The sequence below is a fragment of the Salvelinus namaycush genome, chromosome 12 (genome assembly GCF_016432855.1).
Source record: "Salvelinus namaycush isolate Seneca chromosome 12, SaNama_1.0, whole genome shotgun sequence".
NCBI classification, from domain to species: Eukaryota; Metazoa; Chordata; class Actinopteri; order Salmoniformes; family Salmonidae; genus Salvelinus; species Salvelinus namaycush.
The window spans coordinates 8,089,792-8,108,378 of NC_052318.1; the positions used below are offsets into that span (position 1 = coordinate 8,089,792).

General features: G+C 44.1%; 1 protein-coding gene across 1 annotated transcript in view; it reads left to right on the forward strand.

Moving 5' to 3' along the window:
- The window catches only part of LOC120056758 (follistatin-related protein 4-like), a 141,136-nt gene that overhangs the window by 23,869 nt on the left and 98,680 nt on the right, over positions 1 to 18,587 (forward strand). Inside the window, exon 2 of the mRNA XM_039004966.1 lies at positions 7,833 to 8,075. Within this exon, the coding sequence (XP_038860894.1) occupies positions 7,833 to 8,075 (243 nt within the window). The remainder of the gene's footprint in view (positions 1 to 7,832; positions 8,076 to 18,587) is intronic.

Consider the following 18,587-nt stretch of genomic DNA (forward strand, 5'->3'; position numbering starts at 1 on the left):
AACAACATATTCTAGTGCTGGACGGTGTGTTGTAACATAGACATAGAATGTTTCTAGTTCTGTGGCTGTCACAAGGTTTGTCCACTACATACTCCGACACACTGTAGAGGGAGTGCTTGAATAAGACATTCAGAATGTTCCTACTATGTGAGGTTTCACCTCCAACCTACTAGGAATTGCTATTGTTGATGTTTTGATGTGGACCTGTGATAAATACAGCACAGTATAATATCAATATTTATTCAACTATTCTTTCTGCCGTTATTTACTTTTTGAAGTAATGATAAAAAGCCCTGCTTCTGTTCTCTATGGAGAGAAAACAAAACAACTTAAACCAACGACTTGCTGCAGACTAGGGGAAGCAAATTAGCTTAAGCCCAGGTCGGGAGGGAGATCCTGGGTTATGTGAAATGTGAGCTACCCTTGATCCTGTCTCTCTCTATCCCCCTCACCCCTCTCACCTCCCCCCCACCCCTGACCATCACTGTGATGTGTGAGCGAGGGCGATGCCATCAAGTGGGGCCGGCAATCTCCCAAAGCCCTGGGATGAACAGGAGTTGTGTCAGCACAGAGCAAGGAGCTCCGCAAGGCTCCGCAAGGCTGTAGACAGATCAATCAGATTAAGACGCGTAGCATTATACACATGCGCGTACACAGAGGGATACACAGACACACACGCATGCTAAACAGATACACACTCGCACACACATGGATACACAAGCGCATGCACGTGCAAGAGCAGGACATGTTTGTAATAAGTAACATACTGGTAAAACTAGTTAACACTGCCTTTGAATATGAAAATGAGAATAAGACATTTGCATGTATAACATTTACATATTTTCACACATACTCTATAAGTAGACACGTGCACAACCACACACACACACACACAGACACACATACGTGCACACACATACACACACAGACACATACAGTACACACACAGTCCTATTTTTCTGCCATGAAAGGAACATTTTACTGAAGCTAAGTTTATTTCTGAAGCATGGGTTAGATGTATTTCCGAGGCAGCAGTGTAGGACACATGAGGGATGTTTCACTGCTTTCACACCACCATACACACACACCCCTGAGATGGAACTCCACTTGGGATGTTTCACGGCTTTCACACCACCATACACACCCCTGAGATGGAACTCCACTTGGGATGTTTCATCATACACCATATTTTATTATCACCTGTGCTGTTTGGGAGGATTGTGCAGAACATGCGTTGATAGGCCTATTTCAGTCTAGCTGATGGTCATTAATGGGGAGAAATGAGTGGGACGCCTGATGTGGACTGATGCTCAAGGCTTAGTGATTATGGGATGGCAGTAAATAACATTACAGCACTGGACCAACGTCTCTGAACCTGCAGATCCATCATCAGCATTTCTAGCTACTAATGTACGCTTTAACACACACACACACACACACACACACACACACACACACACACACACACACACACACACACGCACACACACACACACACACACACACACACACACACACACACACACACACACACACACACACACACACACACACACACACACACACACACACACACACACACACGATTGGAATATAACATCTAAGAGGAGAAGCTGAAAAGAGTACAGAAACATGAGTTGAACATATGGTGACATATGGTGTACAAACACAACTGTCAAACCATTAAGTTAACACTTCCTGAGAATCATTTCCTGATAACTATCTACACAAAGTCATTAAATTAATCTCTGGGTTTCGGGCCAGCGCAGTTGATATTACTGAGCATCTGTGGATTGAAAACATCTATGATAACTTTCTGGTCATTTGCCAAATTACTTTATGTCACTATCATTAGAATGTGCAATAGCAGACTAAGCAATCTAAACAAACTGGATAAAAGTATTATTATTTAGCGAATGCAAAGTCCCTGAGCCAAGCTCTTTATTATACAGTAAATTATATAGCTCCTTCCTATAACCCACAGAGGTGTGTAGCCATTTCCTGCAGTCAAATGATCTAGTGGCCTCATGGGTGGAATGTTATTCATCTTTTTTATAATTTCATAATTAATAAACATATTTGCATCCGGTGTTTCTATGTCAAACAGTTTTGTTATATTTCAGTCTTCTGTGATGTACAGTATATAAAGTGTAATATTGGGATGCAATCTCAAAATTGACCCTGATTTAGCCCACTGCAGTAAAACGGTTAAAGTGTCAGGTGTGTGTGGACCACAGACCACACCAGCTGCCCGCCGGCCTCTCCACAGCAGCTCGCTGAGCCCTTCAGAGCCTGCAGAGGGATTGGGATCGAGAAATCAATAAAGCCCTATCAGCCAAGCCAGCCAGACGAGCCCAGTGACATTTGGTCTGTGGCCTCCTTCGCCTGTGTTTCTGTGCCTGATATAACCGTCTTTAGAGCTCAGCCTACACTCTTAGAGAAAAAGGTTCCAAAAGGTTTATTTGGCTGTCCCCATAGGAGAACCCTTTTTTGGTTCCAGGCAGAACCCTTTTTTGGTTCTAGGTAGAACCCTTTTGGTTTTCATGTAGAAACCTCTATAGAAAGGGTTCTAGATGGAACCCAAAAGGGTTCTATCTGGAACCAAAAAGGGTTCTTCAAAGGGTTCTCCTGTGGGGACAGCCGAAGCAGCTTATAAACAGAACAGGAAGTTAGGGTAACACTTTATTTGGATAGTCCATCTGTAGATGCTCTACGGAAAATGTACAGACATTTCAACTAACTAGCTACTAATCCTAACCTTAACCATTATCCTTGGCCATTATCATCTTGGCCGTGTTCTGTTATAATCTCCACCCGGCACAGCCAGAAGAGGACTGGCCACCCCTCATAGCCTGGTTCCTCTCTAGGTTTCTTCCTAGGTTTTGGCCTTTCTAGGGAGTTTTTCCTAGCCGCCGTGCTTCTACACCTGCATTGCTTGCTGTTTGGGGTTTTAGGCTGGGTTTCTGTACAGCACTTCGAGATATTAGCTGATGTACGAAGGGCTATATAAAATAAACTTGATTTGATTTGATTTGATCCTAACCCTAAACTTAACCCTATCCCTAACTCTAACCTTAACCCTTACCCTAATCCGTATTCTTAACTTACCCTAACCCTAACCTTAGCAAGTAGTTGCTTATCAGCAGATTTGTTGTTAGTATGACCACCTGTAGTCTGAGTAGAACTATGAGTGAGGCCTTATGGGTCATTTGTATTGTGCCCTGGAGTTGCTTTGTAAGTTGTTTTACAAACGTATTTAGGACCTTTGAACTTTTGATACTTTCTAAAGTGAATAATATTTCTGTCAATTTTATACCATATTCAGCTTTCTGTTTTATATCCACTTTCATCTTCCATGGAAAAGCCCAGGATATTGGATAACCTATCACGACGAAGGCGGTCATGCAGTTAATGGGTAATTTGCAACACTTAATTGAGAAAAATAGTTTTAGTTAAAATTCATATTGAACGTAATTATCCTTTAACGGTACTTCATAATTCTCTCAAACCACTGCCAGAGGGAGTATTTTTCTATCTTTCGAGGTCAGATATAAAAACAGAACATTAGCATTTAATTTAATTGGAAGAATTGTTTTCAGGATACTGTATGTGACACAGGTTGAGATGAGCCTTGTCCTTGAGGCAGAACTGAGCGATTTCCATTAGATGGGCCAGCTCCGAAGTCAAAATTGACTATAATGTAAATATTCATGAAAACAAACATTTGCTTTTTGGTCTTAATTTAAGGTTAGGGTTAGGCATTAGAGTTAGCAGTGTGGTTAGGGTTAGGGTTAGGTTTAAAATCAGATTTTATGACTTTGTTGCTGTGTCAGCTACTGACCACTCTGCAGAGATTCATGATTCATGATTCATGACAAAACACTCTAACCTGCATATGTGACCTGGCTGCAATCCTCGTCCAAGTCAAGTCAACTTTATTGATTTAATTCCAAATCCTCACATCTGGGAGGTCATAGAGGGTTATAGGTTGGGCTAGTTTCAGTCTCAGCTCAAATCTTAGCTCTATGAATTGATATGTCCATTGGGGTCGATAGGCACAATGTCACAGACATGAGAACTTATCTTATACACTGCAGTCTCTCACCCAAGCTCTGACCTCTTGTCTATTGATATTAAAACAATATATGTCACAAACACTTTGCCTGACTGTGTCACACAGAGGGAGAAGAGGTTTGACGCCATGTCTCTTAATGTGATTATGTTCATCAGATTTAAACCAAATAGAATGATCTGGGAAATCATTGCAGAATCCAACGCCTCCTTTTGGAACCCACAATGTCCACATTGTATTTGCAAATGCCATATCCTAAGCCTAAGGAGATGTGACTAGCAGTAAAGAAACGACGAAGACGGTAGATCGGGGCTCAGTTATTACTCTGTTACTGGAAGTCCCGCATCACTAGAGAAGTGGCACTTCCTCTCTAATTAGAGCAGTTTGGCAGGCCAGGCAGTCTCCCTCCCTCTAAGTGTCCCTCAGTGTTTCAAGGCAGATAACTCAGCCATATCTCTTCTTTTGTGGTTTGGAAAGTTTTCTTTAATTGCTGTTTAAATGTTAATCAGGCTTAGTATGTAGCCTCAGGTACAAATAGAGGTGTTTTATCGACTAAATACAGAGCATGTCCTTCTGCCTCCAGAGTATACTGACATACTGTTTTTGCAGATAGATGTTGTTGAAGATACCCTTTCATTACAGAGACCTGATGCATCTGAAGGGAGCAAAATGAAAGATTGTTATTTCATAAAAGGATTAATAAAGCAAATGTCAATCCATCAAGCACTCAGGGGAGGACGTACACATTCCTCTGGTAAATATCAAGCACTCAGGGGAGGACGTACACATTCCTCTGGTAAATATCAAGCACTCAGGGGAGGACGTACACATTCCTCTGGTAAATATCAAGCCCTCAGGGGAGGACGTACACATTCCTCTGGTAAATATCAAGCACTCAGGGGAGGACGTACACATTCCTCTGGTAAATATCAAGCCCTCAGGGGAGGACGTACACATTCCTCTGGTAAATTTCAAGCACTCAGGGGAGGACGTACACATTCCTCTGGTAAATATCAAGCCCTCAGGGGAGGACGTACACATTCCTCTGGTAAATATCAAGCACTCAGGGGAGGACATACACATTCCTCTGGTAAATATCAAGCACTCAGGGGAGGACGTGATTTTGACTTGTGACTATGAAAAAGAGGATAACAGACGGAACAATGATAGATCGTAGTGACAATGTTCACCCAAATTCTAGAAGTCTTGGATTATTATGAGGGACAATGTCTGGATTCTGCCTAAGCCCACTGGATCTTAGATAGGAGGGACTAATAGATATACAAAGGAAAGACTGAAAGCAGGGACTAGAGATGTGAGGCCCTGTTGCCGCTGGTCAGTCAGCATGTTCTCACTGCCATTGGCACAAAGGCTTGGTTGAACTTGTAAGTGCCCATGTAGAACGATTGAGCTGCAGCTCAGACAGGATTATCAAATGACACTTCAGCTTCCCAAGCTAGTCACAACTGAAGCTTACATGGTCCACGAGAGTAGAGAAGGAAGGCTTACTGTAGGCATGCCGGACTTTAAACACCAGAACCTCAGAACTTTTCTCATTGATTTGTTGTGGCCTGTTCTGCAAAGGTAGACTTTAGGGGAGAGAATGGGGAAGGGACGGGGGGAGGAGGGAAAAAGAAAAACAACCAGTGGTTCCGGACGGTGCTGAGCATTTCATCTTTGGTGCTTGGAGAATACAAACAATCCAGTAATCGTCCTTGACCTTGACACCGACAACAAGGTCACTGAGGAGCCGGGGTATTTGCATTCCCACAAATGATTTGCGGATACATGCAGAACAATTAGCAAACTGGATTATAAGGCATCGTGTTGTGTAACCCCCCCCCCAAGACACACACACCCTCCGTGACTGTACCTGTGCTCCTTCCTGGCTGACACCTCACACTTCATTATGACAGAGCACACATCAATACGGCCAAGCCAGGTCAGCCTTCAGCTACACACGCTCTCGCTCTCTCCTTTCTTTCTTTCTTTCTTTCTTTCTTTCTTTCTTTCTTTCTTTCTTTCTTTCTTTCTTTCTTTCTTTCTTTCTTTCTTTCTTTCTTTCTTTCTCTCTCTCTCTCTCTCTCTCTCTCTCTCTCTCTCTCTCTCTCTCTCTCTCTCTCTCTCCTTTCTTTCTTTCTTTCTTTCTTTTTCTCCTTTCTTTCTCTCCTCTTTTTCTCTCTCTCTCGCTCTCTGTGTCTGTGTCTGTCTGTCTGTCTGTCTGTGTGTGCACGTGTGCATCCTCTGGAGTCTGCTTTATGTAATTAAATGACTTTCATCCTCTAACAATGGAACCGCACCTTTGTTATTAAATATTCTAGGGGTTTAGATACGATTATACTCAAGGCAGATTTAATTTGTGTTTTCAACGGTTTTATTATAATAGTAGGGATAGAGGTCTTGAGTTGAGCTACAATGGTTTCATAAAAGGGAATTAAAAGATGACCCTCTAGAGCATCAAACAATGATGTATTATGCTGAATAATTCTGAATGAAATATTATGCTGAGTGATGCTAATCAGATACCCAATATAGTACATTCCTGGACAATAATTCCCCACCTGCCCAGGATGCTTCATCGCTGAGGTTGAGATCCCCTGCCTCTCCTCCCAGAAAGGTAGCTTAGCCGCTAACCCCAGTCCAGCATCCGACTCTCGCCTCAGCTTAGCCGCTAACCCCAGTCCAGCATCCGTCTCTCGCCTCAGCTTAGCCGCTAACCCCAGTCCAGCATCCGTCTCTCGCCGCAGCTTAGCCGCTAACCCCAGTCCAGCATCCGTCTCTCGCCTCAGCTTAGCCGCTAACCCCAGTCCAGCATCCGTCTCTCGCCGCAGCTTAGCCGCTAACCCCAGTCCAGCATCCGTCTCTCGCCTCAGCTTAGCCGCTAACCCCAGTCCAGCATCCGTCTCTCGCCTCAGCTTAGCCGCTAACCCCAGTCCAGCATCCGTCTCTCGCCGCAGCTTAGCTGCTAACCCCAATCCAGCATCCGTCTCTTGCCTCAGCCTAGCTGATAACCCCAGCCCAGTATCCCTCTCGCGCCGGTGCCTAGCCGATAACCCCAGCCCAGCATCCCTTTCTCGCTGCAGCCTAGCTGCTAATCCCAGCTCTATCTCCCCTCTCTCTCCTCCCAGCCTAGCTCATAACACCAGCCCAGCTCTTTCCAAAAACAGGCTCCATAAATCCCAGCTCAGATCCCACCAGGAGAGCGGTCCCTCCCAGGCCCCAGGGCCCGGGAAGATCAATCCAAGGTGGAGTGACTGCAAGCCTCAGCAGCTTTTGCCCTGCTTTAAGTGCAAATAGATTCAATCAGCAGGGAGTGAGAGGGCCTCCATGGTGAGGGGTCCGGGACTGACAGGTGCTAGGAGGGATGTGTGAGGAGAAGTAAGGTGCAATGCGTGTATGTGTGTGTGTATGGAATATATTGTTCTTTTTTTCAAGGGAGGTGTTAATGAGTCCACCAGAATGGAAAATCACAACACTGTTATTTTCAGTGATTTTATTCACTTTTTTCTGGCGCACACAACAGGTGTTCAAAGTGATTAATGTTCTGTCCTCCAACACAACCTGTCCAACCATCCTTCCTGTTTTCATACTGGGTTTTCTTAGTATGATAGGATGCTGTTCAGTACATGTTGTTTTTCAGAGTCTACTGGCACTCTACCAACTTAAACCCTGGCTTTCTTCCTGTCTACTCCAGTCTCTGTCAGTGTTTCTTCCCACCTAAACCCTGGCTTCCCTCTCTCTCTCTCTCTGTTTCTTCCAGTCCACTCTGGGTCAGACGGAGGACCCTGCAGGAGGACATACTGTGGGAGGGGCCGCCAGTGTGTGCTGCTGGAGGTGACGGGCCGGGCAGAGTGTGTGTGCCAGGAGAAGTGTCGGCCCACCTTTGTGCCGGTGTGCGGCTCCGACGGCAGGTTCTACGAGAACCACTGTGAGGTGTACCGCACCGCCTGCCTGCAGAAGAGACGGATCTACGTGGTGCACAGCAAGGACTGCTTCTTCAAAGGTAGAACCACATCACCACACAGTGATGTTGTTATTATTGAACATGTTGATGTTCTGATACCAAACAAGTCAAATTGAAAAGATACCATTTTGTTTAATGAATCAAAGGAACTCTAAAACCCGTAGCTGGGAGATAATTAAATCCACACACTACAACTGTGAGTTACAAACAAAACATTCTCTAGAAGGTGTTCTAATTATGTCAGTTGAGGACACAGAATTCCTTCTTACAATACAGACAGCAACAAAAACAGTGACGAATGGCTAGACTTTATTTTTCTAAGTAATTCTTTCATTCAATACAAATGGAGTCAAACAAATGGGGCATTAAATAAATGAAAGAGGGAAATGATTTGTGCCTCATCCATTTGTAGTCTGTGTCCTGGCACTCAAGGCTATTGTCCTGGAAACCATCTCAATGCACATATTGGTCTCTTACCGTATGCAGTCTCCATTATAAGAGGTTGTATTCAGCTTCTATATGCTTTTATATTGTACTAGGATTCATTTCAATTAATGAATTGAGCCAGTTCCTAAAACTGAAGAAACTGAACATTGCCCACCAAACAATGTTAGAATAATGTAGGCCGAATGGCAGGCTTGTATGTAGGAAATGTCCTTTACATGTATGTTGAGTTTTCATATCTAATTCAAAGTATGGCATAAGCATCCCAGCAATATTTAACATCTGCACATATTTTCTGTCAAACCTGCAACTTCAGTTTGCTAACAGCTTCAATTCATAACAAATTACCTCGGATCACAAATACTGCATTGATTATCATTGGACTCCCAGACCCTTCCCTCCTGAACAAATGTGCAATTCAGGAAAACAACCTTCCTTATTATCCATAATGCAGACCACCCACTCAGTCACTGCTTCGACCCCCTGCCATCAGGATGTATCTACTGGTCGGTAAAAGGCCACTCTAATACAATATAACAGTAGCAGTGTTCTAATGTTAAGCTCCTCTGTTTCACTGTCGATACTGGGACAGTGAAGGTTGTTTCTTGTTGTTACACATCACACTGAACAATGTAACAGCCAGTAGGCAGCACTACATCTATTATTTACTGACTGTTTCCCTGTTGATAATGTTTACTGCTTTTCATTGCTTGGTCTGGGACGGGGAAGGCTGTGTCTTGCTGTCTACCTGTGGTGAAAAATAATTTCCCCTTGAAGACCCGTGAACAGTATCCATTGAGTCCTTACTGTCTACAAGAACGTATGCATGACTGGCTGAGGAGGCAATGCCCCTACTCGTCTCTACTCCTCTAAAGATAATTTCCCATTTTGACTGGGACAGTAAAACACAGTAATTATCGGCCTTATGCTTCTATCAATAGAAGCAAGTAGCGGAATACAGTACATGGTTTACAATGGTGTCATGTGAAGCTGGGTCCAGGAAGTTAGAGAGGAGAAGTGAACATGCAGAAATGTTCTGTCATCTCACATTAGAGAGCCAGAGATCCCCGGCAGACACTGCCATGCATGCTTCATCCAAATTAGGCAGGTGTTCAATCGCAACATTACACTTGATTACCGTTTCAGTGCAAGCCAGCGACGGAAGAGGCTCACATAAGTAGTAATGCTCAAATGTCAGTGAAGACTTATTTGTTTACCTTCCTGTGTGAAGAGCGGTGGGGTGGAACATTATAGAGTCTGCTGAAAATGCAAGGATTAGGTACAGATGTAGGATCTTCATTTGAAGCCAGTTTTCTACAGCAGGAAAATAATCCTGCAGCAGCATGAAATGTGAATCATTACGTGGATTGTAATTAATGGACATTTTTGTAGTTGTTGATGCACTTTTTGTGAGGGAAAATCAAGTCTTAATTTTCAAGGTGGAAATTACAAACTTCAGAAGCCTTTTAAAACGTCAAATACACTGCTAGTTTTACATTTGCTGTACTGCAAAAGGGTGATCAAATTAAAATCCTATATCTGTTATGAGTCTAATTTTAATACAGCATTATGACCTCAAATGGTATTTATAAGACTGTCACCACCATTATCAACCGTACAAAAACACACAGAAATAGACTAAAGTGTTAATTTTTCTAAAACCGCAAAAGAATCAGCATGAGATTGAAGGATTCAGAGCAAAAAAAATATTATTCTATCAAATGATGACTGAAAACCAGCTGTCCTCTAAGAACCATTTTAAATGGTTAAGTATTATGGACAAAATGAGTCAGGGTGAAGGGGATTGGCATAACAGTCCCTTATCTAGAGAAAACTGTACAAAACCCACGTTTTACTATCGCTTTCCTTATGGATGGCGACAAGGTGGAGGAGGACGTATAGGAAAGTGCTTTAGGCTTCTCCCCCTCAACACCTTATTCCTCTGTTTCCCCCACACAGAAATACTCTTTCAACCCCTTTGTCAACCAATCATTTTGAAGCCAATAGGAAGAGATTGCAGCCTGCCATCCACTCAATAGTATTGATGTAAGTCTTTGGCTCTTGGCCATTGGCCTGTGACAAGCTGGAGATATGATTGTGGGGTGCTCTAGAAATGCATATGGAATCCTGGCTCAGGCTTTTGTCGTATTTCGTGGTGACGTTACTCTAGTGTTTCAACAAGGAGTGTAGCTGATGGGAATACAATAAATCACCAGCCATCACCTTTCCCTCCAAACACATCCAGGTGGCATACTGTACATCCTTGAACACACACGCAAACACAGATGCACATGCACACCACACTCAGACACACAGACTACCCACACAAGAACTGGTCAGCAAACTACCCCACAGCACAACTCCATTGCTTGTTTGGAAATGAATACAAACAAGAGAACAACTTTGTTTGCCCTTGTCTTTACTTCTGAACAACATCCCGGGTCAGGCCCATTTCCCGACCCCCCTTTAATTAAAACAACTCTCGCTAAAACAATCCAAACAGAGCTAACAGAACTAACATGGCTGATTATTTGAATAGCTTTCATCTCCTGAATGATGGACCACAACAAAGCACAGCCTGTCTGCTGCAGCCTGCAGCACAGCAGGAGGTCTGTGAAGCAGCCAGGCTGACCGACCGATTTCTTCTTCCCATTCAGCCAGCCCATCTTCCAACACAGACGGGGTGAAGTTACAACTCACCAGCAGGGTGTGTCCTAAATGGTCCCCTTCTCCCTACCCTTCTCCCTACACTACCTCCTACCCTTCCTTCTACCCTTCTCCCTACCCTACCTCCTACACTTCTCCCTACCCTTCTCCCTACCCTACCTCCTACCCTTCCTCCTACCCTTACTTCTACCCTTCTCCCTACCCTTCTCCCTACCCTTCATCCTACCCTTCTCCCTACCCTACCTCCTACCCTTCCACCTACCCTTACTCCTACCCTTCTCCCTACCCTTCTCCCTACCTTTTTTCCCTACCCTTCTCCCACCCTTCACCCTACCCTTCTCCCTATCCTTCTGACTACCCTTCTGCCTAACCTTCCTGCTACTCTTCTCCCTACCCTTCTCCCTACCCTTCCTCCTACCCTTATGCCTACCCTTCTGCCTACCCTTCTCCCTACCCTTCTCCCTACATTGACCACGGTCAAAAGTAGCGCACTAGAGAATAGGGTGTTTTTTGGGATGAGGCCCCAGCCTGTAGATTGTGTTTAAAAATGACTCTCCCAGGATCAGACCGAGTTCAGAAACAAGCAATTGAGGGGCCATTTCCGCTCCACGCGATTCCTGATAATAATCAATCGGACACGTCACACGTCGGACAAATTAGAGCAACCGCGATGGATGGAAGTTCACTTGTCCTCCTCTTCTGTTTTTCTTCTCTCAGCGTTTGACTGCTCTCTGGTCTCTTATCGGTCTGCTTGGTTTGATGTCTGGCTGTGGTCATTGCATTAGCTATCAAAACTGCTTTTCACTGTGCCCTGTGCTCACAGTGTGGACTCTTTTCTTAAGTGTCTGTCTTATTGCTTGCTGATCTTTGACCCCTTGTGTCTAAAGCCATTAGCTCAGTTACAAAAACACTTTGGTTTTGGAGGAGTAGATCAGTTTCAGGCACAGTTCACACCCTGCAGACCTCAGCCAACCGCTTGCAGGGCCACCCGGGTTCACAGTGTGAAGCGGAGGTCTAAAATGCTCCCGACTCTGTACACAAGCCAATAATGTACATGATGCTGAATACTGTGCAGTATATGGCTCATCATACCACTGCAATGTCATGTCATTTTATAGCTACATCAAATTGTTTTACTCCCTTATTCTAAGTATGAATTGTTTGTAAGTTATACACACAAACCTGTTCTGTCTGTAGTTTTCCTACTTCCAAGAATGTCATTGTTTTAATGTCATATTAAACAATGTTGAGCAATATTTTGTACTGAAACTGAATAAACTGAGTATACAAAACATTAAGTTACAAAACTTCCTAATATTGAAGTTGGCTGGATGTCGTTTGGGTGGTGAACCAATCTCGGTATACTCAGGAAACTGTTGTGTGAAAAACCCAGCAGCGTTGCAGTTCTTGACACAAACCGGTGCGCCGGGGACCTACTACCATACCCCGTTCAAAGGCACTTAAATATTTTGTCTTGCCTATTCACCCTCTAAATGGCACACATACACCATCCTTATTTAACCTGTTTATCAACAAGGGTTCATAGTGTTCACCTGGATTCACCTGGTCAGGCAACAGTATGTCATGGAAAGAGCAGGTGTTCATAATGTTTTGTACACTCAGTTTACAAACTACGGTCCCTTACCTCCATTATATGGCACCCTGTATGAGGACAAGCCCTCTATGGAGCACATCATGTCTGCATCCCAAATGGGACCCTACTTCAAAACAAATCCAATTCTATTTGTCACATGCGCCAAATACAACAGGTAGACCTTACAGTGAAATGCTTACTTACAAGCCCTAAACCAACAATGGTTTAAGAAGTTAAAAAATAAAGTTAAAAATAGAAAATAAAAGTAACAAATAATTCAACAGCAGCAGTAGAATAAGAAGCGGAGGCTATATACAGGGTGTACCGGTACAGAGTCAATGTGCGGGGGAACCGGTTAGTCGAGGTAATTGAGGTTATATGTACATGTAGGTAGAGTTAAAGTGACTATGCATAGATTATAAACAGAGAGTAGCAACAGCGTAAAAGAGGGGTCTGGGTAGCCATTTGATTAGCTGTTCAGGAGTCTTATGGCTTGGGGGTAGAAGCTGTTAAGAAGTCTTTTGGACCTAGACTTGGCGTTCCGTTACCACTTGCTGTGCGGTAGCAGAGAGAACAGTCTATGACCAGGGTGGCTGGAGTCTTTGACAATTTTTAGGGCTTTCCTCTGACACCTATAATTTCACCTATATATCCTATATTTATTTTGATGAGAAAAAGTATTGCACTATGGACCTTGGTCAAAAGAGCCTCTTCACACTTACTAGACTTTTCAAAAAAAATACAGTTGGCAACACCTATTACTCAAATGTAAACTTGCGTACTTGCTACGTCTCGACCACTACCTACCGGAGGTAGCGCATGACACCTGCCTGACAGTTGCAACCCTTGAAGCAGGGCAGTGTAAACAGAATTGTCTAGTTGAGCCAACAGCTCTACAGTAAAAATGGTAATAGCAGAGCAATGTTTTTGAAACAGTTGAAATGTATAGACATTTACCTAATATTTGAGACTTGTTTTGAGTTTTTACCTGAAATTGCGGTAACAGCCTGATACATTGTGAAATTGTCACAGTAACTGCCGGCTGCACTGAGCCAGGTAAAACTATGGAAGCCCATCCCCACCACCTAAAACATGTCAAATGTAGATCATACACCTAGATGTTTTTCATTTGTAACATTGTGTGGTGATGGGTGGGAAATTGTTTTCTTGGGGCTAACCTAACCAACTGTGGACTCCTTGAAAAGTAGAATTCTCTTTCGCCACACCACTCCTCAGACTCTCCTTCATATTTTGTAGGGGGAATATGGCCTAAACCGTGCCACTTATATTGTAAAGTTGTGCAGGGCACATATAACTGCCTGAGAAACTACCATGCCTTCTTCTTCTTAATCAGGGCCGTGCTATTGAGTGTTTTGCCAGCTAGGTGAGATGTGGCCATGCCCCAGGCCTCCCTTGACAGCACTTCATGTGTTACAGTTTTGTTATTAACAACCCTTCTAACAATCCCCATCCTTCTCAGTTCTCTCATGAACACCCCCCCCCCCCCCCCCCCCACACCCGTCCTCACGGTCACGTGCTCACCTCATTAAGTTTATTCCTCCCCACAGATTCATTATGTGAAAGTAGTATTTGCTGTGTGGAAATGGATGCCCTGTCCCGGATAGAAATGTCCCCAGCTCCTCCATTAGTCCCCTGTATTATACATATCACTCGCACCTATGAAAATAGAAAGGTCTTTTGGTCGCTGTACATGCTGGTGAGCTGGTGAACATTCACAGACAGTTTGACTACAGAGCCATTACAGCCCAGTGGTCCCTGCCTGCCAACGCCCTGCTCCTAGCCCAGATCTTTTAACTTCCTCCACTGCGAATGCCGGCGCAGATGGAGAACAAAACACGCCCACGGTTACCGTTTAGACAAAATGGCCGTGCTGTGGCGTTGTAGTGTTGTGGCTCAGTAGGGACATGTTGGGACAGCTTTACTGTGCATGGTGCTTTTAAGGCTATCAGACCCTGCTTTATGGACCATTGTGCCATCTTCCTGTTTGTCACATCGTACACTAAAACCCCTCTCAGTGGCCATGAGGCAGTCAGCCTACATACTGTTCACACCAGACCCGGGCTGGATCCCAAATGACATTGTGTTTCCTTTATTGTGCACTACTTTTGACTAGAGCCCTATGGGCTACTGTTTATACACACTGTATATTTATTTATATACTGAATTTTTGATATAGCTCACTTAATAAATCTACTGCTGTACATATCAGTCTTAGTTTAGCTTGTGTAAATTTCCCCGGTGTACACACAGTGCATTCAGAAAGTATTCAGACCCCTTAACTTTTTCCACATTTTGCTACATTACAGCCTTTTTCTAAAGTTGATTAAATTGCTTTTTTTCTCATCAATCTACACACAATACCTCATAATGACAAAGCAAAAACATGTTTTTTGAAATTTTAGCAAATGTATACATTTTTTAAATGAAATATCACATTACATAAGTATTCATACCCTTTACTAAGTACTTTGTTAAAGCATCTTTGGCAGACTCGAGTCTATGATGCTACAAGCTTGGAACACCTGTATTTTTTGTAATTTCTCCCATTCTTCTCTGCAGATCTTCTCAAGCTCTGTCAGGTTGGATGGGGAGCATCGCTGCAAAGCTATTTTCAGGTCTCTCCAGAGATGTTCGATCGGGTTAAAGTCCAGGCTCTGGCTGGGCCACTCAAGGACATTCAGAGACGTGTCCCGAAGCCACTCCTGTGTTGTCTTGGCTGTGTACTTAGGGTCGTTGTCCTGTTGGAAGGTGAACCTTTGCCCCAGTCTGAGGTCCTGAGCGCTCTGGAGCAGGTTTTCATCAAGGATCTCTCTGTACTTTGCTCCGTTCATCTTGCCCTCAATACTGACTAGTCTCAGAGTCCCTGGCACTGAAAAACATCCCCACAGCATGATGCTGCCACCACCATGCTTCACCGTAGGGATGGTGCCAGGTTCCTCCAGACGTGATGTTTGGCATTCAGGCCAAATAGTTCAATCTTGGTTTCATCAGATCAGAGAATCTTGTTCCACATGGTCTGAGAGTCATTAGGTGCCTTTGGCAAACTTCAAGCGGGCTGTAATGTGCCTTTAACTAAGGAGTGGCTTCCGTCTGGCCACTCTACTATAAAGGCCTTATTGGTGGAGTGCTGCTTAGATGGTTGTCCTTCTGGAAGATTCTCCCATCTCCACAGAGGAACTCTGGAGCTCTTTCAGAGTGACCATCGGGTTCTTGGTCACCTCCCTGACCAAGGCCCTTCTCCCCTGATTGCTCAGTTTGTCCAGGCGGCCAGCTCTAGGACGAGTCTTGGTGAATCCAGACTTCTTAAGAATGATGGAGGCCACTGTGTTCTTGGGGATCTTCAATGGTGCAGACATTTTTTTGGTGTCCTTCCCCAGATCTGTGCCTCGACACAATCCTGTCTCGGAGCTCTACAGAAAATTCCTTCCACCTCATGGCTTGGTTTTTGCTCTGTGGGACCTTTACATAGACAGGTGTGTGCCTTTCCAAATCATGTCCAATCAATGGAATGTACCACAGGTGGACTCCAATCAAGTTTTAGAAACATCTCAAGGATGATCAATGGAAACAGGATGTACCTGAGCTCAATTTCGAGTCTCACAGCAAAGGGTCTGAATACTTATGTAAATAAGGTATTTCTGTTCTTTGATACATTTGCAAACATTCCCAAAAACCTGTTTTCGCTTTGTCATTATGGGGTACTTTGTGTAGATTGACGATATAATCTATTTTAGAATAAGGCTGTAACGTAACAAAATGTGGAAAAAGTAAAAGGGCCTGAATACTTTCCGAAGGCACTGTATGCATAGCTTGCAGTTTGATACTGTTACAGTGCTATTTGGGTTGTTAATTGGATTCGTCACACTATTCTTGATTTCTTGCCTTTCTTTTTTGTATGTTTCTTTACATATTAGCTGTTTGACATTTGACTGCATTGTTAAAAGCTAAACTCAGCAAAAAAAGAAACGTCCTCTCACTGTCAACTGCGTTTATTTTCAGCAAACTTTACATGTGTAAATATTTGTATGAACATAAGATTCAACAACTGAGAAATAAACTGAACAAGTTCCACAGACATGTGACTAACAGAAATGGAATAATGTGTCCCTGAACAAAGGGGGGGATCAAAATCAAAAGAAACAGTCAGTATCTGGTGTGGCCACCAGCTGCATTAAGTACTGCAGTGCATCTCCTCCTCATGGACTACACCAGATTTGCCAGTTCTTGCTGTGAGATATTACCACACTCTTCCACCAAGGCACCTGCAAGTTCCCAGACATTTCTGGGGGAATGGCCCTATCCCTCACCCTCCAATCCAACAGGTCCCAGACGTGCTCAATGGGATTGAGATCCGGGCTTTCGCTGGCCATGGCAGAACACTGACATTCCTCTCTTGCAGGAAATCCCGCACAGAACGAGCAGTATGACTGGTGGCATTGTCATGCTGGAGGGTCATGTCAGGATGCAGGAAGGGTACCACATGATGGAGGAGGATGTCTTCCCTGTAATGCACAGCGTTGAGATTGCCTGCAATGACAACAAGCTCAGTCTGATGATGCTGTGACACACCGCCCCAGCTCCACCTCCAAATCAATCCCCCTCCAGAGTACAGGCCTCGGTGTAACGCTCATTCCTTCAACGATAAACGCGAATCCGACCATCACCCCTGGTGAGACAAAAACTGTGACTCGTCAGAGAAGAGCACTTTCTGCCAGTCCTGTCTGGTCGAGCGACGGTGGGTTGGTGCCCATAGGCGACGTTGTTGCCGGTGATGTCTGGTGAGGACCTACCTTACAACAGGCCTACAAGCCCTCAGTCCAGCCTCTCTCAGCCTATTGCGGACAGTCTGAACACTGATGGAGGGATTATGCGTTCCTGGTGTAACTCGGGCAGTTGTTGTTGCCATCCTGTACCTGTCCCGCAGGTGTGATATTCGGATGTACCGATCCTGTGCAGGTGTTGTTACACGTAGTCTGCCACTGCGAGGACGATCAGCTGTCCGTCCTGTCTCCCTGTAGTGCTGTCTTAGGTGTCTCACAGTGCGGACATTGCAATGTATTGCCCTGACCACATCTGCAGTCCTCATGCCTCCTTGCAGCATGCCTAAGGCACGTTCACGCAGATGAGCAGGGACCCTGGGCATATTTCTTTTGGTGTTTTTCAGAGTCAGTAGAAAGGCCTCTTTAGTGTCCTAACTTTTCATAACTGTGACCTAAATGTCCTACAGTCTGTAAGCTGTTAGTGTCTTAACCAACGTTCCACTGTTTTTTGGGGGCTGAGTTTAGTAACACAAGCATTTCGGTGTTACTAAACGGTTCCCCTGGTGTATTCCCAACACAGGCTGCGACTGGTCCCCCTCATTGCAAGATCCTGGAGCTTTCTCTCTCTCAGAGATGGGTTCATCCTTGTCTGTCAACTATACATTTGCCCTCACAGTCATTCGGAGAAAAATAAATAATCCCCTTTGAAAAAATGGTGTGCTGTGTATTCATGGTTAAGATACTTTGACATGGTTGTCACAACACTGGTATCACTCGTCTGCTTCTCCTGTTCATTCAGCGCTCCTCTCCAGCATAATAGAACCATCTGGGTTTAGCTTCCAATTGCCTGTTGGCCTTCGTACGCCAAAGATTTAATTGAAATTTGAGATATGTCTGGGAAATGTTGCTTTGCTTTCAGTGTAAGTGTAATAATGCCTTCCTATTTTTGCCAGCAGAGAAAATACTTCTAATGCGTCAGAATCAGACATATTTAATAAAAGTTTATTTTGCGATGTCAAAATGTATTTTGTTCAAGCTATGTCTCTGTCACTGTCTATCTCTCTG